Here is a 22683-nt window from a genome sequence, read left to right as displayed (position 1 = left end):
CAGCTTTGGGAAAACCTGCAGGACCAATTGCATAGAGAAAGACTGAAAAGGCCTCATTTTAAAGAACCTCCCTTTAACCCTTTAGAGGTGCTTGGCTTCTGCTTCACATATTCAGTTTATACAACAAATTGGACTGCCCTAGGGATCAGGACATGTTGCTGTAAGCTTAAGATACAGTCTTTACCTTTGTGTTATAAAGCAGTTACTATAAGACATTTTCTAATCTAAAGTCAACGGAGAAAAAGATGATCAAGACTCATTTCTCCTCCAATGTTAGAATGAATTCATTTCTAATACCATCAAGTGTTACCTAACAGAATTTTGGTCAACAACTGACCATAGTCAGGAAGGTGGTCCCATAAGGTCATATTGGAGCTGAAACATTCCTATTGTCTAGTGACAAAACAGCCAGTGTAATATCATAGTGCAACATATTACACATATTACACACTTGTGAGAACAGACTTCTTGTGTTTCTAGTATATTAAAATATTCTGTATGTTACCTAATACTTGGTAAGGCTAATAAATGACTATTTCATTTATGTATTTATCTTACCATACTTTAAACTGTTATTTTGGAATGTACACCTTCTACTTATAGAAAAAATGTTTACTCTCAATCAGTATATCATGTTATGCCAGCAGCCACCACATGCACCTGGTGTTCACTGTGTCTCTTGGTTGCATCGAGAGACCATGTAGAGCAATGACCTGCACATCTAGGTTTGAGTAAGTGTACTCTCATTTTCACACAATGACAAAATTGCTTAATAATGCATTGCCCAGAGTATTTTCCTGAGTAACTCATTGCTGGATCAATCATATTACTTCAAATATACTTATTTGCCTCCTCTAGATAGCAAAAATTTCCTTATTATGAAATGCAATGGTCACTTGTAATGTGTGTACTAATGGTTACAATCTTGATCCTTATTCTAGCTTCACTTGCTTGCATTTTTTTTCAGTAAGAAGAAGAGTAATTTCACCAACTACTCAGCATCTTTGTGTTCTGGACCCTCCATGAAAAGGGGGTGGTGTCTGGCTCCTCTGTATGGGCTTCAGTTTTCCCTTTGGAACATCAAGCTTTTAGACTCACAGCTGTAAAGAGCAAGGAGACTTAAATTCTTGTATCTGTTGTATGGTGTTTGGGTCCAACAAAATAATAAAAAAAAATTCATTTTAAGTTCTTGTTTATTCCTTAAACATTTTATTTTACTAATAGTACAAGGAATAACTAACTTGGTTTTGTGCATTGCAGGTATATCCATTTCAACCAATTAGAAACACTACATCCAGAGACCTTTGAAGACCTTCTGAAATTAGAGCGACTGTAAGTGCTGACCCTTTAGATGTCTTTACGTTCTGCTTTGCATATTCTGTTTATACAACAGCTTGGATTGTCGTGGGGATCAGGACATTTTGCTATAAGCTTGGGAAACACCCTTATAAAACAGAGTTACTGTAAGACCTCCCATAGTTTGAAATCTATGAAGAGATGAATAACCCAAATAAAAACAGGGTAAAAGAGATGATTGGCTACTTCATAAACAGGGTTAAGCCACTTGGAAAGCTGTTGTGGAACCTACTTTCATTGAACATACCTATCTCCTGTGAGCTGTAATAGCAATTCCACTTCTAGTTACACACTGCTATGGACAGAATGCATAGTCCAAAATTTCATGTATTGCAAATCTAATCCCCAAATTTATATGTTAATGGGGTTTTAAAAAATGGGCCTTTGGGGTAATAATAAGGATCAGATGAAGTCATAATGATGGCACCCTCTGATGACAATAGTGACTTTGTAAGAAGAGAAAGAGAGCTGAGCTAGCATGCTCTTGCCCTCCCACTATGATGCCCACTGTCACGGTGTCATGTGGTGAGAAGGCCCTCACCAGATGTGGAGCAGGTACTGATGCCCTGTCCTTGACTTTCTACCTTCCAAGATCCTGATCCAAATAGGCTTCTATTCTTTATTATTACACGGTCTCAGATAGTATGTTATAACAACAGGTGAGAACCAAGAGATTCACAACTGAAATGCACATATGTGTGCACCAGAATATATGTTCTCCACATTAGAATAAATGTCTCCAAAAATAAGAGAATAGTGAAAAACACATTGTGAGCTTATAAAATAGACAATCATAAAACAACACTGATGAACCTCAGAAAAATCTGAGAAGAAACAACCCGAACACTGAAATTACATAGCTTTATTTTATTCTTAAAAGAAATTTATATGCACATAGCAGGAATATGTGTAGTATTTAAAAGTTAAATGGTGGTAAACTTTGGTGAACAGAAGGTGGCTGGGAATGGTGGAGGAAGTTTCTGTGATTCTGGCAATTTTTTTTTTTTTCTCATTTTTCCTGGGCAGTCATCACACACCTGTGTTCACTTTGGGGACACACGTTGTGCTCTATTATCATGGCATCTGCACTTTTCTAGAAGACTGAATTTTCAACAAAACTTATATAGACAAACAATGACATACCAAAAGGACACTGGTACAGTCTCCTTTTGTCTTATCTATTTATCAGCTGAAGACACATTACCACTTCAGTTTCTCTAAGACCTTTAAGTAACAAATTTATTGTCTTCAGCTTAAGGTACTTTTTTTTTTTTTTTTTTTTACTGCAAGCAATTTTAATACAAAATGTGTCTTGTTTTTAAACAGTTCATTGGTAGAGCTTTGGTTTCTGCCTCAATTAAGACCAATTGAGATAATCACACAGCAACATGGTCGGAGCTGTAAGAGGAACAGCAGCTAAAAAACAGGAGCCCCAGACTGCCCCTCTTTGTGGTCACTTGGTCAGTTGACTTTATTATGCACAAAAAAAAAAAAAAGACAGAAGCAGACAGGACTGGTGAACGAGTGTGCTGCTGAACTCTGTCAGAGAATGAGCAAGTGTTTGTCTGAGGCCCACATCTTCAGAATAGGCTCGTGGAATTCATTCTTCAGTTTGTGGGAAGTTGATCGACCATTTGAATAAATAGCAAAAAATGCCAGATAAACAAATCTGTAATTCGCAATGCCACCAAGGATTCTCCCTCACCAAAGATCTGGGTCCTGGTGAGTACAGGAGTCATTGATGGCAAGGCTGAATAATTACAAATCAGTTTAAAATCCCAATGTTCTGACGTTTTATGAACAGTTACATTTACCCCTGAATTCTCACTTTTTTTTAAATAAAGGAAAATGTAAAATTTTATAGATTAAGTTAATCATTAATCTGTTTTCCTAAACAAGAATGAATTAGGAATTTATAAGCTTCAACAATGATGCTCTTATGCATAAAATAGTAAGAAATAGTAAAATTAAAAGGTAAGGGCTAGTCAGCCACTTTCCAATTCAGTTACTCCAAACCAGGTTGCCTCTAGAAGTATAGAGGTCAAAACACATGGAATCACACTGTTTGGCTTTGTTTGCTATTTTGCAAGGTCTGTGGTGATGGATAGGTAACTGGGTAGGAGAGCGTATGGTACTCTTCCAATAACGTGTATGTTCAAGAAGTCCTGTGTGTGAAAACCATGGCGTTCAACACATGTCATGGTTAAGATTTACAGTTACAATAACTCAAAACTTCAAAAGAACTGGGGCACCAATTTAAATTGGGGGGAACATTTTGCTGATGAAAGAGCATTGCTTTTCGATGGTATACCAGAGCATCTATTAAGACTCTCACAAGCCCACCTATCCAAGATGGGAAGGGAGAGTTGTCCTACCTGAGGAGACGTGGAATTCCTGAAAGGCCCTATAGTGACGGCAATCTCATTTTCACAGAAGAGACTTCTTATCCTGGGATCCATGAATAAGCTCAGAGGGACAGGAAAGTGATCAACTCTTTTTATCTTTTGTTTTCCTTTCTATTATTTAGATAAGTATATACCTATTTATCTTATCCTAGAGATGCAGCCATGTGCTATCAAATCAGAGTTCAACAGAGCCTATGGAGAAACATTCCCTAGCTCAAACCTCTTCCCAAAGGCTGCCTCATTTAGCCATTTCTCTTTTATATTATTCATGACTGTCAAGATAATATCCCTAGGTCTTTGCTTCTTTACTTTTCAATCGCACATTGTATTAATTGATTCCTACCCGGAGAGATGAGGATTACCTTATTGTGTCTTATTCCCCAAATATGATAAATATAATATGTATATATTTAGTTTGGCCCATAGTTGAACTTCTAATTCTTGCACTGATTATTTTGGTAGCCTCTCTTGATTTTCCTTTTAAATTTTTTAGATGACTAATCTTATCTGCTTTCTGTCATTTTTCTTTCTCTTCCACATGTGCTTTCTGTTAAATATATTATTATTATTATTATTTTGAGATTTAAATATTTAGCATGTTTATCCTATCTGCAACTATAATTAAACTTCCTTTTGTTGACCATATATCCTCTCTAACAATTAAAAAATAAATACATGTATTGACTATACATTATATATACATATATTACGTATACTCACACATATACATTTTAACTAATGTATTATAGAATCAGGAACTTTGCTATGATTTCATTTCTAAATATAAATATCATAAATATGACTGCTTCAAAAATACCTTTCTTTACAAAAGGAAAATCAATTTTCTGTTCTCATATGTTTTAAAGTATTTAATGTTCTTTGTGCTTGCTTCAGATTAGGACTGTAATTTTTTCTTTTACAGACTTTTGCTTTCCTTGAACATTCTAATTATATTAATTAATATGTTTTAAAATACATTATGTGCCTTTGCAGAATCTTTACATTTTTTATATACTTCCAAATTATACAAACCACACAGTCTCCTTTTTCTACCAAAGATCCCAGTCTTCTAATTTGAACTGGCTTTTCTCTAACTAACGTCACCAACCTGACATTTTTCAGCCTATTCACCATGGTTTGAGCTCATGGTTTCTAGTATTAATTCTTCTTTTTTCTTGGTTTACTTCTTTATTCTGCTGTTGTGAATACTTAAGCAATTTTGTATGAAAGGGCTTAAGGGAAAGCACTGATTATCCTTAATACTTGGAGATATGTGGGTTCTTTCTTCATACTTAATTGACAATTTACCTGGTATAAAATTTTAAGTTCATAAATGGTTTCCTCTGGTCACAGTTTTCAACTGTTCTATTTCTTCCAGCAGGTTATGTTTTTATTTATTCTATAGAAAATAAATTTATTGTGCAAGGAGTTTCAAAAGTTTTCTCTTCATTTTTTTTTTTTGTATTTTGAAATTTTATATATTTGAATCAAAGAAAGATTTTTTTTTCCAGTTATTGGGCTAGGTATTGCATGTGTTCTTTCAATTGTAGATTCAAGTCCATTTACAGTTTTAAGAGCTTCTCTTTATATATTTGACTAGTTTTCTTCTTCATTCTTTTTGTCTCTTAGGAGCTTCTTAAATAAATATCAGACTCTCTGGGTTTCTATATCTTTTATCTTTCATTTCATAATGTTGATTAAATTGTCATTTGGCTTCATAATCTGACATAAGTTCTTAATTTCATAATGAAATTTTAATGTCATTTTAATCATATTGTAATTCAAAAGAGCTCTTTCCTGTTTCCTACTTATTCCTGTTCCATGGATCTCCCTCTTGTTTTATAGGTCTACTATATATTCAGATCTCTGAGTCTATTAATCATAATCTGTTCTGTTACTATTTTAAAAATTCTTTGAATTTATTTTTTTTCCTAGGGTTAGTTTCATTTTATTTTTTTGTTTATTTATTTATTTATTTCTCTCCTGATTAACCTCTTGTGATGCTTAGTTCTTTATTAACACTATTGGCCAGGTAAGGTGAGTTTCTACCTGTCTCTAGGTAGGTCTGTTTGTTTCTTACACAATTTCCCCTTTGGTGGGAATTTTAGTTTGGTCAACTGGGTGAAAAATGGTAGATTTATCTCTTCATCTTCCTAAAATGTTAGAATGAAGAAGGCTTTCTCTTGAGTTCTAACTCTTACACAGAATTCATTTCTTCTGTCAATCTGTTCGATTTCCCTAGAGAAAGAAAAAAAAAATCTCTCTCTCTCTCTCTCTCTCTCTCTCTCTCTCTCTCTCTCTCTCTCTCTCACACACACACACACACACTCACACACACACACACACACACGTATCACACATATATTTTTCCTCTAGGAAGTTGGTATCCTATAAAGGGTGGTAGTGTCTGAGTAACTGTACTTCTCCATTCATGTGTTTAATGATTCCCTGTGTTTTCAATCCCTCTTCTCATTCTTGCCTTTCTGCCCCAACTCTTTAGTGTCTCTGGATCAAAACAATTACATTGTTCCTGCCTCATAGTATTCTCTGGGCTGGAGCTTTGCCTATTTCATTTATCAACACTGTCCCAGAAATATTATTCCCAGAATTTGCTGAAATATCTTATCTGGGGTTACTATCTACATTTGGATTCTGATTATTTATGGGTTTATTTATTTGTATTGACCCTCTTCCTGGCTATTACCAAAGTAGAGTCTTGAAAGATCTGAGGCAAATTTGTATATCTAGTTCACAATTTGAACCAGAATTCTTTTCCTTATAACCTTGAAATATGTTTGCTGAATGATTTATAAATACTAAAATTAAATTATTTTATTAAAACCTCAATCCACCTCTTGTTACATGCATATATATCAGTGCCTAACACTTGTATGGGAACGTTCTTTTCAATGGAGGTGCCACACCCATACCAATTTTTTTTTCTATAATAGATAAGCCTTATCTTGAAACGTGATACACCATTTATTATTCTATTGCCAAACAAAAGCATTTACACACATCTTATGGATCCATGTTGAACTGCTTTTTAGAGTTTGATACATAAGCAGAAATTAAAGTAGTATATTAAAGTATGTCAAAAATTACAGAATTTTGACTTTTTGGACTAATAATTCATGATAAGTATTACAGAATATTATAACAATATCATTTATCTCTGACCACCATTTTCAAATTTTATATTGGTATGGCTGTGGACACTGTTGGCAAAGATAGTCCCTTGTGTTTCTCTTTCATGTGCCCATTAACAATACCGATCAATACTTTATACTTTCATTGATTCAACTTTTAAAAAAAGCATAAAAAGTACATGAAGAGGAAGTAAAGCCTGGGTGTTTTGTACCCAGAAAGAGCTCACATGACTCTTGAGTACACACTCCAATGAACACATGGCTTGAGGCTCTTTAGTGCCATCACGGGTATGGAGACAGCCAGAGTGGAAAATGTTTTCTTTATTAAATAAGTATTCTCCTCACGAAAGCCAGGTCCTTTCCAAGAATATTTCTCAAGTAAGAACTGAACAGGACGTTTTCTCTACTTTTTAGAAATTTTCTGGATTTTTTTTTTTTTTTGTGGGATCTGTCTTGGAACATTAACTTAAACCTCAGGCATATTTGCTTTCTCTTTTTAGAATATCAATGGGGAAAACTTATTCATCACTTGGCTTTTTTTGATGACATATATAGTTTCGTTACAGGAAAGAAAGATCTTTGTAATAAATTCTCTACTACATATACTGCTAAAATATGTATTTTTTGACAAAGCATTTTTGACAGAAGACATTCATAGCAAATAATTATATAACATTTTCAATACAAGAAGTGCTTTTTAGGTTATTGTTGGGAATAAAGCAATCAAACACTCAAAGTGATTCTATAAGCAGGCTTTAACAAATACCAGTCAGAACTGTTTTAATTAACTTCAGGGAACTTGAAAAGAAGAAGGCAGGAAAAAGAAAGAAAGAAAGAAAAGAAAAGAAAAAGGAAGGAAGGAAGGAAGGAAGGAAGGAAGGAAGGAAGGAAGGGCATTCATTTTTGTACCCTTAATAAATAGGGCTGTTGAGACAATACTACTAATTTTAGTATTGCAACTGAGATAATATTCTTGGAGAAAAATAATGATACTTGTTATTATAAAAATTCTTATTTTATAGATAAAGAAACTGAGGCTTATATAAATTAATCTGCTTGGGAAGAAAGAGTTACAAAACAAACCCCAAGAGGAATAATCCTTTATTTGGAAATTATAATATGTATGATAAAAACTAAATATTGAAAAATATTAATTTGGATAACTAGTCATGACTTGTGTAATATTTAGAAAAAAGTTCAACAGTGATTTTTCAATATTTACATACCTTGCTTCAAGTCTCTGTGATGATGGAAATGTTTTGCTTTTCTTGTGATTCGCTTCTTAAACAATTATTTCTGGTCTACTTGGCTTTGAAAATAGATAACATTTTTCAATCTGTGACTATTGACACAATTTTCAGGCTTTTAAACATATTTGCAGAGGTCTTTTTTTGTCACATAGACCTACACTACTTGTAAAATAAGGAAACGATACAGATTAGCAAAAATAAAGTATGTAAATTGTAAGTTTATGTAAATTGCCCTCAACTGCAATATTCTATAAGCTATTTCTCCATCATGAAACTGTGTTCCAATATTCCTTGGAATAAAGAAATGGCATAGGGATTAGGGCTTGTGGTAGAAAAAGAATTACAACATGACATCAATTGTTAAAGGAAAAAAAAATCAGTGTCACTTGTGCTTAAGGAGCATATGGTGATCAGACCTTACTTGAGAGATAGTGGAGGATGAAAAATTTGGTCATTTGTCACAAGTAGGGGTTCTGCTTAAACTGACTTAGCAGAGTTCTCGCTAAATTGAATAATGCAGAGCTGGATATGCATCTGAAAGTCAGATCTAGTTGATGTAGAGGTCTAGGGAGCCCCGGGGCAGCTTACTTAAGGAGAGGGTGTATTTGACCATCTTTATATTACAATTTCTTCTGTAGTCACTGATTCTGAATTTGGTGAATTGGGCAGGGCATGTAAAGATGAGTATACGAAATCCATATAGGAATATTCAGAGGAAAGTATTTCCTTTGCAGATACATCAATGGAAATTCAAATTTCCAGAACCAGAAGAGTTTGACCCCAGTTTATTCCTTTTTACTTTCACCTCTAACCTGTAAAATAGCCAAGATAAGTCCAAAAAACGTAGCAGAGATAAGAAAATGTGCCCCAGTGACCTCATTTAACTTTGAGATAAGGATACTAGGCTGGGAGTAGGACTCATGCAAAGGCTGGAGATGACTAATTGCTAAAATTTTCTAGATATGATGTGATTTGTTTCCTTTAGTCTCACGAGATATGGTATGCATTTTTGCTCTATTTTGCAAGGAACATTTCCCACCCTCCACCCTGTTCATATATGTGATATTTGTTGAACATGCATTTAATGGTCATATTGACCACATGGGCTCTAGCTGGTTCCTTCTATAACCATAAACTTTCTAGTCCTGGGAGGAGGTGCTATGGTAAAGACAGAATGAAGGAAGCTCAAACCACTGCAGGACTGTCTAGGTGTAAAGAGAGAAAAGGAATACTGCAGCCTGGGTCTCCTCTACCTCCAGCAATCCTTACCACCTCTCAAGGGCACAGGAGCCTGGGACATGCATTCCTCTGCAATACTGCCCTGGGTGTCAGTATGTGGGCATGATTTGAGAGCTAACATGTGAATGACTGGCTGAGCCAACAAGTTCTGCCACACCAAATGGGCCTCTCATTAAGCAAAACTATGGTTGGCCAGGAAGCTGAAACACAGGCCAAGTGCTGGCATCAACAGGATCTAGTTAGTCACAGATCATTTGCAGATGTCTGCTATCATATATTTTTTATTGTGCCATCCATTTGTTATTAAAAATTTAATTGGCCAAAATATATTGCATATATTCAATTTGTACAATGTGATGATTTAATAAGTTTATACATTGTTTACTGAAGATGAAACATTTTTTATTTGCCTTGATTTCTTGCATGCTTAGATATTTATTTTTATGAATTTGTCTTTAACATCCATAAACAAAGTAACAGATTCAAAAGACCACAGATGAGAAAATACATGTATAATGGTGTAAACTTAAGAAGAAATGATTACATAATTGACATTTTGTTTTCTGTTTGTTCTTTCTCATTGGAATATTTTTTTTAAAAAGTACTGGAACTGCAGAATGAAATTAACCAAATTATGCTATGTGCATGTATGAATATATCACTGTAAATCCCACTTTTATGTATAACTGTAAATGTGGTAATTAAAAAAATAAATTGAAGGAAGATCAGTAAAGTAGAGGGAGGAGGTCAAGGAGAGAGAGGAGGGGAAAAAAGGGGAAGTACCAAGAAATGAAATGAAGAAAATTATGGTATATTCACTGATGAATATGTCACAATGAACCCCTCTACTAAGTGTAACTATAATGCACTAATAAAATATAATGCACTAATAAAAATATCAAAATATAATGCACTAATAAAAATTTGAAAAATTGATTTTACAATTAGGTTAAAAAGAAAAAAAAAACCAATGTTTTGTTTCCCAGGCTTATTGTTACTATATGGTGACTGAAACTTATCTTTTTTTTTTTCAGATTTTTGCATAACAACAAATTATCTACAATCCCAGCTGGGAGCTTTTCTCATCTGGATTCATTAAAAAGACTGTAAGTAAGAGCAAACCCATGAAAACAAACAAAAAAAAACTTGTAATTTTCTCCGAAATAAATAAATCCTAAACAACGATCAGCTTTGCTTCTTTCTGCTGTGAAAGATCACTGCAATTCCAGTGTATTAAGGAGAAAATGGGTTTTATTTTATTTTATTTTTTTTGAACTGCAGAGTGAAAGAAGACCCAGATAGTCTACTGAGATTTCATGTATTCCCTTAGAAGTGACATTCAAAAGGAATATTGAAGATAGAAGTTTTCCTCACTGGTCAATTTCCTTGCTGGCCAAATTGAAAGACTCTCAAGACTTTTCTTTTCCTTTAAGTTTTTATTACAAAAAAAAAGAGATGTGAGATATACCATAGACAGTCCGACTCTGCATTGAGGCTTCAGTTTTCCCTTGTTGCACATAGAATTATCAGTCCAGGGCATTTACTCCCACATTAAATAGAACGAGACAAAATTCCCAATCTTCTGATGGTTCCCCACTCCAGAGGCTTTCCTGCTCCTGTCTGTCTTCCACTTTGCCTCACTTTCTACCTTCCCATGTGAACCACTTTTCTGCCCCCTCTTCACCCTCCTCTGTGTGTACTCTTGCACTGATAATGTTTTATTTTTGTTATTTTTTTCCCTCAGTACACAGACATAAGTTCTAGTGATGGGGTGAAGGACAGACTCGACTCGCTGCTCCCCAGATACCAGCTGGTGAGCACATAGTGGAAAATTCACGCTCTCAGTTACCTTCCTTGGAGGCCAGTTTTGTGGCAGTGGCTCTTCTGATAGGGTGTACCTTGATACAGGTTCATGAGTAAAGGGGATGCTAAGATTAAGTAAAAAATCAGAACCCCGAGGAACATAAATTTGCATTTGATTCCAGTCTAGAAACAATTCTTGTAATCTGTGAAGTTAAAGAATAATTAATAATCAAGAGGACAGTGCATCCACTCCTACCTCATTTCTTCAAGTCCATACTGCTGATGATATCCTTGGCACTTCTCAGAGCAGACACACACACACAATGCTGCCTCATCATTCTTGGGCTGTGTCCTTTGTGTTCAAACCCACAAAAGGCTTTGATTGATGACTCTCTTTATTTTGATCAATGTTTTACTACTTGTCAGAACTGGTTGTATCACAAGCATTTGGAATAACACACTTATTTATTCTTGCTTTTTAACTGTGTGTAGGAAATGCAAAGTACCAAGACATTTTGTAACACCGATAGGATGCTTCAGTTTGGGGGGTGGGAGAAAATTGTGTTTTATTTTTAACTTGCCATTTTTCCCTTTGTTAGATTTGTGATATAACTTACAGTTAGAGTCACTGTCATATATTTGCAATTATAATGCCTCTTGTCTACATAGGTTTCTACCTGAGTCTCATTCTTGGCTTCTAAGATGCTCAGAAAGTCTTGAAGTGCTAAATCCCTTAGCTTTTCTTAATACCTTCCTATTATTCTTTCTTAGTAGTGGCTTTTCTGTTCCAACTTCTTGCATTTTTTTTAAAGATTGCATTCACTCCATTGCTGGAACAAATGTGCAAAAGTAAATGTTAGTAAGAAAGTGGCTGAGGGAGACCCTACTAACAGGGGTGTACCAGTATTTTACATACTTGCACTGTATTTATTTAAAATGTTTTAAAGTAATTTCTGTTAGTATGTCATGTTGATGATCTACTTTTATGAATAGGAAACTGACATACAGATGATCTGAGCAAATTGCTCCAGGATTCACAAAATCCTGATCATTCTGAGACAAGGTGAACACTAGCATCTAGTTATCCCAACTCCTCAAAAGTGTGTCCTACCCAGACTATGATTTAGATGAGAAAAACAGAAACAGGAGAGTGATAGGCACTTAATAAATGAGCTATGTGTACTAACAAATAAATTCCACTTTCAACAATGAAGTTCATCAACAACTGGGGAATGTCAATCACCAGTAGTGCCAGGATGGGAGTTGGGGGGTGTCCCTTAGTGAAACCAGCAAGAGTCATATTTGACAATCACCACTTCATCCTGGGTTGGACCTAGTGGAAGTCCCCTGACTTTGGCCTCTCTGTCTATATTTCACAATGTTTCTTACAGGCATACTGTAAACATTGATAGAATGCCTTAAAAGTGTTTTGAGATCTTTAAGTATGAGCAATTATGTAAGTACAAGTGATATATTATTGTATTTTCAAGCAGAAAATATTAATATACTGGGCACCTTTTTACCTTTGAAATTGTCCACTGAATAGTGACTATGCCAAGTGAATAATTATTTTAGTGTTGTGATCCTTGATTGAATACTGTCAGACGGAAATTATGTTTTATTATTCTTGGTGTAATATTTGATGGAAGAACACTTTTAAAATGGAAAGTAATAAAATGGTAATGATTTTAACATAGTATATTACAGCACTTAGTGTAGTCTAATATAGGTTAGTAAGAACCATCTTTCTCATTAATTTATTCTATAGATTTTTTTTCAAATTGAAAATGTTATCATAAATTAAGGCACAGCATTTCAAAAAAAATGCTTTTTAATTATAAGTTTGTAAATACTCTATTTACAAAGGGTCTCCCCAAAAGATTAGCATAGAAAAGTATAGTTCTAGTACTCTGTTAAATATTTTCTAAGTATAAAAGGAGTTTTTAAACTGGTAAATGAAAATATACATACGGTGGTTTCACTTATTTTTTGGTTTCAGTTTATGGATGAATATCTTAACTGAAGTGGACAGTAATATAAGAAGATACTAAATCCTGAGCTCAGTTGTTATAAAAACACGCAGATGTAAGGATACCTAAGAAGTGTGATCATTGACTAGTGGAGAGTCACTAAGTCAGCAGTGATGACTTCTGAGAATGGAACATTCTGGAATGTTAAGGTCCTATGCCTGTGATGCTCCCAAAGGATTTATATCAACATCCTTGCTGTGTTCAACTCAGAGCAATGTCATGTTGATATTGAAAGTAAAGGCATACTCTTTAATATATGATGGTAGACTACCTTTAATAAAATTACCAGAAATTAAACTTGAAATGCAAATGTGCACTTTGGACACAATAATGCTGAAATAGATGCTTTTTAATAAAGCAGCTGATAAAATAAATCAGTTGGTAACAAGGAACAACCAAGGACACTAAACCAACAATGCACCCTTGAATAAGGGCTGGTCTAATATTTTACCCATATATTACTCAGGACAAGGCTGAAAACATTCTCTATTATAGCCACAGCTTTATTTTCTCAGTTTTGTTTGAAGTCTTGTTGGAAATATTAGGCAAATAATAGCTGTACCATTAATTTTTCAGTGAGTGTGAAATTTTTCCCCTGACTTTAGCATTTTAAAACTACTGAACAGCTATTTTTTCAGTGTACTATAATAAAATTTAAATAAATATAACAATCTTAGGAACCAATAATCTATAGTACATTCCGCAGAGCTGTCATTATATTAAGTTTCCCTTAAATTCATTAAAATGAAGACATATTTTTAAAAATATTCTAAATTCTAAATCTAGAAAATATCATGTTTTTTTTATTTCAGGTTTGTTTGTTCCAGTAACTTTATATTAATGCAAATTCCTAAATTAATACTAGGTGATCTTTTATTCAATTTTCGTATTGATTCCTATAGATTTCATTTGTTTGTTTTCCCACATTTTTAAACAACTTTTTGTACATGTGTAATCCTGATTAAAAGTTATTAAAAAATCAATATTTTCTATTCTGCTTCAGTCTTGTAGAACACATCCTTATGATAGAGATATTCAGCCTCATAACAGGCCTCCTCCCTATCCTAAATACATTCATATTATCCTTATTTCACTAGAGTTTTCTTTCATTGAGTGACCTGATTACTTCCATAGGAGGAGGTAAGAATTCCTTTTAGACAAATTCCCTTTTTAATTTTTGGGAAGGAATAAAAGGAGAATTTATCATATCTGGGTTTACATCTTGTTCTACATCTTTTGAAAAGAATGAAGATGTATATAATAAATCTCTTTGGCTACCTATCAATTTTATTTTCTGAGTAAAACATGCTAGAAAGGATTAAAAAATATGTAAAACTTGACAAAAGTGAGAAACTTATGTGTCTAGGTGAAGAAATATCACAAAATGTTCAGTTTCTGTCCTTTATAGAATACATGCTTATCCATGCAGATGCTAAGGAGGTTTACAAAAGAAAAGAAGGTCAGGTACCCCGCACATGCTGGTATTTCCAGCAACTCCAGAGACTGAGGCAGGAGAATCTCAAGTTCCAGGCCAGTTTAAGCAACTTAGTGAGACTGGTTCACAATTAAACAAAACAAAACAAAAAAACAAAACAGGACTGGTGAAATGGCTCAATACTAGAGCACCCCTGAGTTCTATCCCCACTACCCGCACCCCCCCCCACACACACACACATACACACAAAGAAGGAGTCAGCTGGGCAGCTGCATGAATTTTACACAAAAATACATTGATAAGCCTCCTTTGAGCCAATGGAGCCTCTAATATTTAAGTAATCTCCATGAAAAAGTTGAAATATCACCATCAAGTCATAGTTTTTGCTCTTTATCATAGAAACAAACTGTAACATTTCAATACGTTTCTTAATTTTCTCTAAAACAAATAATTACATTTTATCCCACAATTAATAATTTGTAATCAATATATTGTATGTAAGGTGGAAGTTGCTTTTCAAGTCTTAACGTGGATTTGTGTGATATATGCAATTAAGTAAGCACTTCTTTTTTATTATTATTTTTATGGAAACATAATATTTGTATATCTTTATGGGTGCAGTAAAATTCTATATATGTGGACAGTGCTTTGGTAATGATCAAATCAGGGTAATAAACACTTCCATTTCCTCAAACGTTAATCATTTCTCCGTGCAGGGAATTTTTGTTAAGTAAGCAATTCTTAAAATGTGTTTGTTGGTAACTAGAGATCCTAGAGTCGAGACATGAGTGATATGGTAAATTAGAGAAAATTAAATATTTTCACATGAAAGATTCATCGTAGAAATTAATGGTCACTTTTAACAGTTATAATTCTTGCCTGCATGCACAGGCGTCTGGATTCCAATGCTCTGGTTTGTGACTGTGATTTAAAGTGGCTGGGGGAACTTTTACAAGGCTATATCCAGAACGGCCAAACTCAGGCCGCTGCTACATGTGACCACCCCCGAGGACTCCATGGGCGCCCGGTTGCGTCAGTAACAGTGGAGGAATTTAATTGCGGTACGTAACTTTCTCTGAGTATTAAAAAAAAATTATATTTTCGTTGTCCTTATCCTGCAGAGGTTAGTAAATGATGTTACAATTGCAAGGGCACATTATCAAACATGTTTAGAAGGGATTTGGTTGAAAGGATTTCCAATTTCCTTTGCATCATCTACACTTTTATTTAAAGAAGTTGTGGTATTAGAAACTAAGGTTTGGGAGAGACCCTGGGGATCACTTAATTCCAGAGACAAAATACAGAGAAGTAGTGTCCAGCCTCAAACTCTCCATCGCACTTCCATATCACTTGGTGCTGAACATGAATAATTTCTGTTTCTTAACTATGTCAAATAATTGCTAATATTCATTGCTAAAAATATCCTTCGATAAATGCACATGAGACCCTGAATATGACTGAAGTGAAAATGAGAATCAGTTTTACTATCTCTCTGTAAATTTTTTAGTAATGTAAATCTTGTATTTAATAAGCATATTTTTATAGTCAGATAAACCTTAATAAAATAATCAGGCTTTATTTAAAGAACTGATTATTGTTGCTTAGTATATCATTTAATTTTCATTTAAAGCTTTGATATAACTATTTAAAAAGTTTCTATATTTCTGTATCCATCCCTACATATAGCTTTAAATGAAAATAAATTAATACATACAAACATAAATACTTATATGCGGGTGTGGGGGAGAAGAGGAGAGAGGGGAATTTAGCTTCTTGGAAATTCATGCAGATGACTTAGTAACAGAAGAAATTTGCTCTCTAATATCCTCTCACTGAAAAGCCATTTAAAAAGTGTCTCTAAACAGATAATTTGAAAAATCAAATTGATATAATTTAATTCTGTCAAATTGAGAAGAAAAATGACTTTGTCTTTGTGGCCAAGTAATTCTCACGTTGGTCACATCTTTACTACCATTTGTATTTCACATCACTGTTGTTTTGTGTGGATCACAAAGTGTCTTTACCCAGGTCTCAACTTTCATTTTTCTCTCTCTGTTCTGTTTTATTTGGAAAAATCATTTTTTAAAAAATTTATTTGCTTACATCATTCTTCTGCACATAATCCTTCTATAGCTGCCTACCTCAAAATAAAGCACAGCATCCTTCCAAGGTCACATTTCCGTTTTGCACCCCAGGTTGTCCTCTTCAACCTCCATCCGTTCTCCTCTTCCCTTACCGGGTGGTGTTGCTGCTATGACATGCATTTTTGAAAATCCTTAAACCTTTACTCCATGCAAAGATTGTCCACATGCTGCTTTTTTTTCTTACACTATTCTTTTTCTACATCTTCATCTTCTTATAGTCCTCTCCTAAGTATTAGTTACTTGGAAAGGCTCTACTCAATCTCCCTTCCACTCACCTACCTGGGCTTACAGGTAGGTACGTCAAATTCCTTCTCATAATCTGTAAAAGTGTCCCTTGTTCTGCAGTTTAGCATCCATCACAGTTGATTATCTGTACTTTTTGGTGTTTGATTAATTTTAATTGTTTCAATGAAAACATAAACATGCAGGTTCAAATGCCTTCTCTGCTTTGATCATGGTTACATCACTTGATGATGAATTATTCCTTAAAATAAATACTCAAATGTGTAAAGTCAAAAGGGTCAAGCCAAGTCGTAGATCAGATGGACTTAAACGAAGTAGGTAAGATTACTCAAGATCTGTGCAATGTAATAATAGGTATGATCATTAATGAGAAGAAATCTCAAATAATTCACTTACAAAAGGAAGAATTTTGTCATTTAGAAAGGTTTGAATCTCTAAACTTATGGTAAAATTCAAGTAAAGTCTTAAGTAAGACTATTTAAGATTACCATAAAAAGTGAATATTCCTTTTTTACACTGTTCTCTATAGTTTAAATTTAATAATATTGAATTCTTTTAAAAAATCGATCACTTCACTTTCTTATTGAAATGATTCAAATATTCCCATGTTTTTCCACTTAATTCTTATTACTTGAGAATGGTATCATTTATTTATATTGATAAGTAATTTTGCTTAGATTTGAGATCTAGATGCATAAATTCTTATAAATTATTTTAAACAGTCAGATAGCTAATGCCTTGGGATAGTGCTTACAAAATTGCAAACTCAGTTCAGGTACTTGGTTTGAAAAATTGATCCATAAAAATAAAACTTTTTCCATAAATGTGATTGTATTGAACTATACATAAATAGTTCAATATGTTTTACCTCTATAAAAATACAGGTAAATTTCCTTAAATTACTTTTATGTAGTAACTCTCAAACTTCTAAGGTTGAAATCAAATATATGTCCAATAAGTAAACTGGTATGTGTATTACTTGGTTACTTGGTTAATGCAGTTTGATCTGTAAAACTCTAATATAGAAAGAAAATTATTCACAGCATTTTCACAACAATAATTTAGAATACTATAATTAGATAACTTTTTAAAATACTAATAATTTTTTGTTGTTGTTGCAGAAAGTCCCCGAATTACTTTTGAGCCCCAAGATGTGGAGGTGACCTCAGGAAACACTGTCTACTTCACCTGTCGGGCTGAAGGAAACCCCAAACCTAAGATCACATGGACACATAACAAGTAAACGCTGAGTTCGGGCATGTGTTGTGATTCTGTGTTCAATTTCCAGTAATCTCTTACCTTACTTCAAATAATTTATTTGGAGAGGAAATTAGTAAAATTATAAGAATTTGTTAGAGATAACAGTATCTTTTAATTCTTATTTTTTGACTTGGTTAAGCTATCTGGGTGACTTTTCCTTAAAAATTTTATTTTTGTAGGCATCCAAAATTTTGGAATTGACTACAATAATTTTGTATTATTTCTAGAAGGAATTATTTGGATTAACAACCAACTATTTGTTTTAAATCAAAATATAACTTGATATTGTCTCATCTAAATTATTTTAGGTACAAAATATTTCATATTTGATGGTTCAAGTTTTCTATAGTATATCAGAATAGGTTTATGTAAGTGAATTAATAATAAAGGCTATGCAAGATTATTTAAAATACTAGTCATTGATTTAATTCTCATTAAAAGAATTATTTGATAAAACACAAAACTGGAAGTCCTAAAACCTATGAATAAAAAAATTATATAGCAATAACAAAATTGTTTAAAGTTAAAATAAAAATGCTGTAAGGAATATTTAGCTAACATAAACACATAAATGAACTTTATTCCTGATAAAATTGCATTAAATAATATCATTAATTATGTTATTGATAACTAGCAAGGTTTTTGTGTATGTCTTCTGTCATGAGTAAAATAAACTCTGAATTTTTATGTATTTCTCTTTGAAATATGCTGAGAGATATTATAAATAGTGTGTATAGTTTTAATTTCTAATTTGAGTGAGAATCTCAGATCAAGTTGCTAAAATGTGTTTTTTAACCCTTGAAGAAACTAACAAGAGTAGGTTAAAAATAACTTGCATGGATGATAATTGCTGATACTATTAAACTGAGAATGTAGCCCAGAAGGAAGACTCAATTGATAAAAGACTTCAGTTTATTTCCATTTTGAAATTGTTCAAGGGCACTTGAGAAAGAGAAATTGCTGCTGTTATATCTTAAAACTGCTTGCTCTGACTTTTTTCTTAGTTTAAATTTAGAAATATATGTTCAAAGTTATAAAGCTACTGAGGAGTATTTTGAAAGGAATAAGTCAAAAAGTTATATTGCCTAATAAAATTCATAAAGTTTTCAAATAAAGTGACTAAAGAAGCCAAGGGATTCAAAAGGAAAGAAATATATCTAAGAAGAAGGAATGAAATGATGGGGAGATAAAGAATAGGTGGAAATTCCTGTTAAAATTTTAACCAATTTATACAGAAAAGTTAAAGACAAAAGGGAAGAGTTTATGACAAGACTATTTTTAATTAACAAGTCTCATCTTACTATTTGTTAGCTATTTTTAAGTAAAATAATATTCATCCTGAATATGGATAAAGTAGAGCATAGCAAATAATTTGAAACTGGGCTGGGGCTGTAACTCCGTGGTACAGCACTTGCCTTGCACACATGAGGCATTGGGTTCCATCCTCAGCACCATGTATAAATAAATAAATAAATGATATGCATGTATGAAAATATCACAATGAATCCTATTAATATGTACAACTAATAGACTAATAAAAATAAGTTAAAATAAAAATAAATAAATAAAAATATTTTAAAAAATAATTTGAAGCAGACATTTGTTTAATGTGAAGCAGGCTTAAAAAATTACTACAAACTTCATAGAAGCTACTTTTGGATCATTTCTTATGACTATCCTTTTCTTCTCTTTTGGAAATAACAGCAGGAGACTTAAGAGCTTTTAAAGAAGAAGGTTAAGAACTGATTAGACACTGCCATATGTAGAATTAGAGTACTAGAAGGTAGACTTGTGGATGTAAACTAGATTTCAGAAGGGTTTGTTGCCTTCTGAGACATGGACCCCATTCAAGTATTGAGTGTGCATCCAGTAGGAATTCAAAAATGAGAGATTAGACAGATGAGCCAGAGGCAATGGGAGAAGGGGCAATACCTGCAAATTTTCTAGAAGTGAAAAACATAATGAAATTTCAGACTGAGAATTGTATAAATTTTCAAGTAGAATTTATAAAAAAATTTCTACATGATAAATTATGATCAAAACATTGAAAATCAGATAATTTTTTTATCCAAGGTAATTTGCAAATTACTTTAAAATATTGAGCAGTTACACTTGCACCAATCTTTACATCAGACCTAAGGCAATGAAATATACTGAGGGTTATTAAGGAGGAGAATTAATTTCCTTCAGCTTTATATCAAACTAAGTTATCTAGTAAGGTAAAATGAAAACATTTTTAGGCAATGAATAAAGCTGTAATCAGGGATATCTACTGAAAGAATTAAAGATAGATGTGTTTCAGAAAGTGGAAAGTTGAAATTAGGAAGATATGATATGCAAGAAGCAAAGATTAACAGAGTATTTTGAATTTGGAATCTCTTGCCTGCACATTGTACCACTGAGCTACATCTCCAGACCAAAAAAGCAGTTTTTCAACTTATTGATGAATATGAAAGTTTAAACTGAGATTGTTAAATAAAGCACTGAACAAATTTAAAATAAGGAATGAGTAAAATGTTAAATGATATTAATTGAAGACTGTAAGGAGAAAATATGTAATTAATTAACTTTGCATGCCTCATTTTTGGGATGAAGACTCACATCTACTTTAAGATTTTTTTTTTAAGTCAAGAATGCCAGTTAAAACCTAAGATGAAATACCAACAAATAGAAAGGTTCTTCCATAGTAGAGGGTGAAAGAAGGTACTTAAAGAAAACTGTATCAGTTTAATACAAGAGAAAGAGGGACAGTATTACAAAGACAGGGAAAAGTCTGGGGAAAGGGAAAACATAAAATAACTCATTGAAAATATTTTTAAAGAATTAGTGAAAACAATAAATAGATTATTAAAGGACATTGTAAAGTTGGATTAAAAAACCCAACTATATGCTACTTATAATAGATATAACACTGAGCAGCATAAGGCCGAAAAACAAGTATGTTAATCAATATTTAGGGGGTATAGCAATATTAATAAAACCAAGATAAGCTTTAAGGCAGTAGTTTAAAATATTGAGCAGTTACACTTGCATCAATTATGTATCATTAGATCAGATAAAATACGTAATTCAACTGAATGTAAGTTCCATGACCTTTTTATACCTAATAAAGTAACTACCAAAAATAAAACCTGATCGAGAGAAGCACAGGGATAAATGGGCACACTCTCAACTGTGGTGAGAAATTATAATATTACTTTTTGAAAATATTAAGACCAAAAATTAGAATTTGAAGGAATATGTAAACATAGTTAATAACACTGATGATGATGATATGATAATGAGGGTGTATGATGAAAAGCTAAACTGTGCTACATTTCAACCAACTATGGAATATTTACCAACATCAACCACATATGAGAACGCAAAATATCAAATCATAGCAAAAAATCAATTTCATAATGATCTTGACTTGGTTGATTTTCGATTGCTAATAACACAATACCAGAGTCCAGGTAAGTTATTTAAAAAGAGATTTAATTTGGCTCATGGTTCAAGGTTGAGAGGCCACACCTAATGACAGTCTTCTTGCTGGCAGAGTTCTGACACAGTGCAGGGTATCACATGGTGAGAGACAGGGAAAACAGGAGAGCCTGAGCCAAACCAGTTCTCAGAATAGACACACTAGAGATTTTGTCTCAGATCCACTCCTAAATTAATCCATTAACCAACCCTTAATCACATGAATGGATTATTGTATTCATGAGTGTGGAGCCCTCATCACCTCTTAAAGGTCTCACTTGGTCCAACCTCTTAATGTTGCATAGTGAGGATTACATTTTAACAGTTTTGGAGAGCACAAACTATATTCAAACCAAAGCAGATACATTTATCAAGGTAATTTTGGAAAATTTTCAGGCTTCCCAGTAGAAAAGTAAAATGATTGCCAGCACCCAGCAATAGCTCTCCATACAAAGTTTTTAAATAATTGCTTAAGTGAGCAATTATTTCTCCTTCAAAGAGGATGGGAAGCACTCTAGGAACTGGAGAAAGATGAGTGCTGGTACAAAACAAATATAGATTAGGTTCAGGAAGAAGGGTAGACCTTCTTGTATAATATTTTTTTTTTTTCTTTTTGGTGCTGGGAATCAAACCCAGGGCCTTGTGCATGCAAGGCAAGCACTCTAACAACTGAGCTCTATCCCCAGCCCCTAGAGTAAAGATTTTTATCTCAAGGAGAATTAGAACAAAAGACTGAAAAATAACCAGAAAGTTAATGACTTTTGCTTTCAGTTGACAAATTTTGAGAGTCACTTGAAGATGTAGAACAAGACAGTGATATGATGAAAGAGGTCTTTAAACCAGCTATTTTTTTTTTCCTTACTGAGATTCCAGACCATGGAAATTCCAAGCCATTCTAAAGAAATGT

At 33.3% G+C, this 22683-nt stretch overlaps 1 protein-coding gene across 1 annotated transcript in view; it reads left to right on the top strand.

Annotated features, from left to right (window-relative positions):
• Nucleotides 1-22683, top strand: part of PXDNL (peroxidasin like) — a 489071-nt gene that overhangs the window by 338936 nt on the left and 127452 nt on the right. Inside the window, exons 5-8 of the mRNA XM_081265922.1 lie at nt 1261-1332; nt 10434-10505; nt 15559-15728; nt 18176-18293. Of these exons, the coding sequence (XP_081122048.1) occupies nt 1261-1332; nt 10434-10505; nt 15559-15728; nt 18176-18293 (432 nt within the window). The remainder of the gene's footprint in view (nt 1-1260; nt 1333-10433; nt 10506-15558; nt 15729-18175; nt 18294-22683) is intronic.

This window comes from Spermophilus citellus, assembly GCF_964194105.1.
Source record: "Spermophilus citellus genome assembly, chromosome: 14".
Taxonomy (NCBI): domain Eukaryota; kingdom Metazoa; phylum Chordata; class Mammalia; order Rodentia; family Sciuridae; genus Spermophilus; species Spermophilus citellus.
Note: the sequence above shows the minus strand (reverse complement) of the source record. Positions and strands in the feature narration are given on the sequence as shown.